Source organism: Limulus polyphemus, unplaced genomic scaffold, assembly GCF_000517525.1.
Source record: "Limulus polyphemus unplaced genomic scaffold, Limulus_polyphemus-2.1.2 Scaffold1214, whole genome shotgun sequence".
Lineage (NCBI taxonomy): Eukaryota > Metazoa > Arthropoda > Merostomata > Xiphosura > Limulidae > Limulus > Limulus polyphemus.
Genome location: NW_013666824.1, coordinates 202,142 through 208,779, shown reverse-complemented (window position 1 = coordinate 208,779; position 6,638 = coordinate 202,142). Strand labels below are relative to the sequence as shown.

Genomic DNA, 6,638 nt, shown 5'->3' with positions numbered 1-6,638 from the left:
ATTACTAGAAAACAGTAATATATAAAACATAAAAATACTGCTTTGCTTAATATAGCAAAAATGTTAAACAGTTATGATTGTATTTCAAATGTAGACGACACATGTAAAAATGGAAATGTCATCTTAATTATGCCATTATTATAACGATGATTTCTAATTAGTGCCTGCTTTATAATTCTTTACAGTTCTTTAAATATGAAGTTAACGTATAAATCTGGGGCTAAAAAGAGAAAAGAATAAAAAATTGATGCTTCATTATGTTCAAAACCAGTAACAAGTTTTTACGATAAAATAAATATTAAGTCTACAGAGAGCTTATCAATGTCAAAAACTTCTTCCAAGTTTTGTTCTTGATGAATCAACATCGACTTCTCAACATACACCAACTTCTGTGTTTTCTTTCAATTTAAATTACACAGCTACTGAGCAGTTATATGCACCACATGCTAGGAGAATTTTGGCTAAATGAATTTGTGAAAAACAACATCTAATAGATTTAACTTACCAGCATTAACTATTGGTTGATGTTGAAGAGCAAAAGAAGCAGCACGAACAAAGGCTGACATAAAACCTAGTTTGATTCCATGTTTCCTTGCAAAACTGTCTTTATGTGTATTTCTCATCTCAATTACATTTCTGAAAGTAGAAAAGATAAGAAGTCAACAGAAAACAGTTTAAATCTTGTTCTCAAGTTCACCTGAATAATAATAAAAAAAAATTACAAAATGTGCTTTATACAAAAAAACAACAAGTATATTACAGTACCAGAATAAAAACAGAGATGTAATAGTATTGCATGTTCTTATCCTTCAGGCATGGTGTGTGCTTGTGTGTGTATATCAAGGTTTGAAAATTGCATACTTTAGTTGGCCCTGACCATTTTAGCTATTTTATCTTGTGAAAATATCATCTTTACTCCAATCTCCGAAATGGAACCTCTAGCTTTCTGGGGATCCCTGCCATGAAAAAGAGTTTCCTGGAACATGTGAATAGTGGGATCAATCCAAACAAATGACAAATATTGACATCTTAATTGAGAAATACCTTTTGGTCAGTATTACAATAGTAATCTCAAGTTGGTTTATTTTTTTATATCTATCTGTATTAATATAAAAATCATGTATACTCCAAGAGTGGTATAATCAAAAACTGTTGTTTTCAATTAGTTTTGTTTAATGTTATACATATATATATACAAACAAACATACACACATATACATGTTTCCAACTGTTTTTTTTTAAAACTTCACCTCTTCAACTGATAAAATGGAAGTAATACATATATACATGTTCTTGGAGCGGACAAGTTAATCTTGATAAGGACCAGTTAGAATCCCTAGAGTAAGATGAAGAATTTTTGTGAATTTTGGACCCTGGTGTGTTATATTAGGTGTATATTAATTCCCTAAGAAATTAATGTCACTGTTTTTTTATATGAAAAAAACCCGAACAACTTATATATAAAAAAAACATTTAGTAAATGATATAGTCTCCATTCTTATCGATGATGCTTTTTCATCTTATAATCAGGTTGTTAATGCCCTGATTAAAGAAATCACTTGGCTTTGAAGCAAGAAACACGTCAATCTCCTCTTTAACACCTTCCACATTTGCATACATTTTCCCATTAAGATGGTGTTGCAGCAAATGAAAAAGATAGTAATCTGATGATGCCATGTCGTCCAGGCCCCAACCAGGCAGATGAGGTCCCACATCTCATCCTTGGAATTATAGGGCTGTGGACTCAAATTGAGATTCAAGGTGTTGTGGTTAAGGCATGAGGACTGCTATATTGTTTGGTCTTGTTTAGTAATGTGATTTTATTGCAATCCAATCTGAAAGTTATTGCATGTTGATCATCAGAATTATGAAGAGAAGGCAAGCAACACCAAAGTTGACAAACCTTCACCCCAACCTGAAGAAGCAAAAAATGCAACAAACCAAACTCGTAATTACAGGACCTGTCATGCCTCACTCAACCTGAGGAAACAGGGATTACCCAGTCTAGGAATTACGAAACAAGGCAAGGCAACACCTCCTGCCCAGGGAATGAGGATGTGGAACAAACTGAGCTCAACCAATGGCATAGGAAGTGACACTCTGCATGCAGAAGTATAAAGAGTCGATGGACCCTCTTCCATGACCATTGAAATAAAGAGGATGACCAAAAAGGGCCACACACAACCCAACCGGATAGTGAAGTCATCTCTAAACCGGAATTATGAAGAGGCTCCTGTGTAGGCTGGTCCTGCTCCTACCATACATCTGGAAAAACCATCCAGGGTTATTGGTAGGAGGGCACCAAGCTTTGCCCTCTTCTCCTTGAGTGGAATAGTGAGTATAAGCATCACTCAAGAGGAATAAACCTCTGTCCACAACTCCAGCAACTGGAAACCAGGAGTGGTAAGGGCTCCCATGCTCCATTAAGAGAAATGGGGGGGGGGGGGGATACTCGTATTTGGGAGTCTCAAGGAATGATGCTTCAGACACTGTGCAATAGGTGAACCTCATTCCGTATTTTAACAAGCAAACCAACCCCGATTTATTTAATTTAGGGGTCAACAGGGATGGCCAAAATCTCCATAAGCTATACTCATGATAGCCCATGAGTGGTGGTCCATTATTGTTATTTGTTTTTGTGTTATAATGGTGTACCACCTGGAAAGTGCAAAAGGTGGTCTTATGGAACACTCAATCTCAACAGAGCTTGTTGCTATCAGGAAAATTATTGATTGATTGATTGGTTGCTAGTGCAGAATTGGAAATAGACACACCTAACCTGGCAACACCCACCAAGAGTGGGATCCCAATGAAAATGATGAGCTGATCTCTGAAAAAGAAATGAAGTCACTCACCTCTTTTACAAATGAGCTGGGGTGTGGAGAATGGCGGGTAGCCAAAAACCTTTTGAGGAGGCAAGCATCAAGTCATATATACAATGAGACATAAATGTATTAGACATGGTCCACATACTAGCCTATATATTCCTCTCCAGGACATTGAGATATGGCAAATTTGATGAGATGAGACCTGAAGTATCTCCATCCCTCCAACAAAAGCCTAGAGTAAGCAATAAGTACCAACTGATGAACCCAACCTATCAAAGTGACAGGGGATAGGTCATGTGACACCTTAGGATCCCAATGGATAAACAAACAGTAATATGAACACAGAAACCCTTCAGTTTCTCCAACAGAACACTGAAGAGCCTAAACTGGGCATAAAAGATGATCCGGATACGAGCATACATAAAATGGGAAATGGAGGGACAGTGAATAAAGAAGAAAAACCTTATCTCCTTCTCTAGTTATTGAAGTTTTGGGAAGAAAGGACATATCACGATACAACAGAACATAACTGGAATGGTATTGACTTTTCCTTGTCTCAATCATTTCCTCTAGCCTCCTTGATTTAGCAATGAGTCATTTCTTTCCCTCCTGTGGTACTTTGCACCTGGTCTATGGATTACATTAAAAGTTCAATGTCGCTGATGCCTACCTTCATATTTCAATTGCAGAGTCTTCACATTAGTATCTCCAATTTGTGCAGGAGAGATGGAATTGGACATAGATGTATTCAGCCAGGATGGGACAGGTCTTCATTTGAGATGCATGTTCACAGGACTATTTGACAGGTCACTAATCGCCTGTCTTCTTTGCTACTACAAACAAATGGGAATAAAATCCCTTGAAAGAGTAGCTTACGCAATCTATGGCCTCTTTGAGCAGAAGTTCTTGGATGGCTGGCGCTTGATGACTGAACGTAAGACAATCCTTGGGAAGGGGAAAGACAACTGTTATGGTACACAATGGAGGAGGAGATGTGAAATGAAGGACCAGCCCTCTGGTAAGAACCTGAATGACACACAGATCGGAAGCGAAGATCTCCCATACAGACCCAAACCACCCGAGTCAAGTAAATAATCAGTTAGAAGACTGGGAAACGCAGGAGGCCAGAGTACTAAAAAAAAAAAAAGTGGAAATGGGCCACATCCACCTGAGATTCTTGGAATAGCTTCAAAAATCATATGTCTGAGAAAAGGAGCTTCTCTCAGACTTCAAAGGGCTAGAGAAGAAAGTCAAACACCCTTAAGTAAGGCATCCCTCCCCAAAAGGTCCTAGCAACAAACCAACCAAGAGACCAAGGAGAGAGCAGAATCTCTTACCAAAGTAGAAATCAATAAGAAACTAAAATCCTCTGATAGGCCTCAGACAACAGATGCAAAGAAGATAAACAATGCAAAAACTGTTGTAAGGGACAGTCAAATCCTGGAAAATTGAGTGAGGTTAAAACGAATAGAGGCATCAGGCCCAGAACCATCAAGTGAAAGAAGAGGATCCAACATCTGAGAATTTTAGTATGGGTCTTCCAAGCGATGGAAGGCTAAAGTACACTCTCCTCCCTAAAACATGTTCACTAATGGTCAGTTTCAAACTGTCTTTGTTAAGCTGAAGAAGACCTAAGATTGAAGTGTTGTACTTGTACTTTATTTTAATTAAAGTTTTTAATACCCATACCAGTTGTCTCTGCTGTACATTTTGACTTCAAGTGGGTTTCTTGTCATCATTAATGCATAACTTATATTTCTGAATAAATGTAATGAAGAAGTTCTGAAAATGATACTATTCTTCCACCTGTACATTTTTCTTCCTCTTATAAAACTTGAAGTCACTGGATGCATTTCATTTAACTGACTTATAAAATATGCACGAACAAGGAAAATCGAAAATGTTTAAGGGTATATATAAGTGTATAAGCATATCTATTCATAAAACAGCACATATGGTCATATTAGTTTCAACTCTTAAAGAAAAGATGACATAACGTAACAACATCTCCCTACCTCGTGTAATTTTAAAAACCTTAAACTAGGTCAAAAACAAATGCCAATGCATGCCATTTATGGAGAAAATACATTGTGGGAATGACAGAATTTGTCCCAGTAAGAGAAATATCTACACACTTCTTTCTGACAAGACAACATACAGACAACTCTCTATTTCATACATACAGTTCTGTGGCTCTGAAGAGGAACTAGTAAATGTTGTATAAATTTACTTAACAATATACAAAAAACACAGCATAATATCCTCTTTTTTTCACTTGGAAAATTTTGAAAAATTTCAATAAATATTATTAAGGGCTTTTTTCAGTTTCCTTAAAATAAGGAAAAAATAAAATACTTTTAGTGAATGTTAAGCACATAAAAGAGGGTAACTAGTGTACATAACATGTTGCAGTAACCTTCATAGAATAATAGATCAAAAATATGTTTTGTTATTAGTATTCCCAATATCTGTATATTTGAATCCTTTTCTGGTAGAAGCAGTGTGTAGAAGTACCACACATTCACATAACATTACTAATCCTACAATAAAGGAATAAATCTTAATGAAGCCAAACTATGCTTTTCTTTGTTATTCTATGTTTAAAGTAGCAATATACACTTTCAATCATTTCAGTACACCTTAATATCATTCTCTTTGTGTTTAATTTATATTGACTTCTGGTAACATAAAATTTTACAATTTTCTTATTAAACAACATCTAGATTATCAAATTACATGCATCTACACATTATAATTTTTATTGACTGATTTTCAATCGTTAATCTTATATAAAAATTTGTGTGAACTTGGCATAAACATTTTCTGTTGAACTACTTTTTATGCTGTTGTATGCATTACTTTTAAAACAAATGTTGTGTAACTAAAATAAAACCATGCTATTCACTTAGACTTGAAAAAACTCTGTGTGTCTTTGACACTGGCTTATTGCATAACAAACAGCGAAAATATTTAAAGTTTTCAATTTATGAAACCAATAGTTTGACAAAATTTAGGATTGATGTAATCTGCTTCACATTCAGGCATCAGAAATAATAAACTGGCCAAAAGACAACGGTGGAAACACTGATTGACCAAACTTTACACACATATAATATATGAATTTAAGTAGTTTTGCAAACAATTACATATATAGGAAATATTAAACTGGGCTACAATAATTTGTTAGTAATATATGGTACTTTCATTGTTTCCACAACATAAATAAAGATACCTTCTTATATACTTATTTAATGCATTTTTTTGAAATTAAGTTAGTTACAAAAAATGTGTATATGTGTACATATATATATATGTTTGCTATTTTTTAGTTGTTATGTATTGAGAAACATTTATGGATACACTAGTACTGGATTTATTATCATAGGTGTTTCTACTAATTTTTCCAGTAAGCTGTTTTCCACAAAGTAACAAGACCAGTTTTAGTACTTCTGCATGTAAAAGGTTATACAGGTTTATGCACTGCAATTCTCTATAAAAATGCAACAATTTTCATAGGAATGTGATTAATACTTGTAACATTCCTTTTATGGATGTACACTTGAGAACTGAGTTTTATACAGCATATAAAGATATATATATATATATACTAGGTTGTCAAGTAATTAATGCCACTTTTTTTTTCAGGTGAAAAAGCCTGAACAACTTATATACCAAAACAAAACATTTATTAAATGAAATAGTGACGTTCCTTTTATGGATGTACATTTGAGAATTGAATTTTACACAGCATATACAGACACAGATATATGTGTATATATATATATATATATATATATATATATATATATA

At 34.5% G+C, this 6,638-nt stretch overlaps 1 protein-coding gene across 1 annotated transcript in view; it reads right to left on the bottom strand.

Moving 5' to 3' along the window:
- LOC106462632 (dihydrolipoyllysine-residue succinyltransferase component of 2-oxoglutarate dehydrogenase complex, mitochondrial-like) overlaps window positions 1-6,638 on the bottom strand; it is an 86,446-nt gene that overhangs the window by 26,419 nt on the left and 53,389 nt on the right. The window contains exons 8-10 of the mRNA XM_022389950.1: window positions 2,244-2,254; window positions 1,251-1,258; window positions 506-636 (exon numbers count right to left, since the gene is read on the bottom strand). Coding sequence (XP_022245658.1) covers window positions 506-636; window positions 1,251-1,258; window positions 2,244-2,254 — 150 coding nt within the window. The remainder of the gene's footprint in view (window positions 1-505; window positions 637-1,250; window positions 1,259-2,243; window positions 2,255-6,638) is intronic.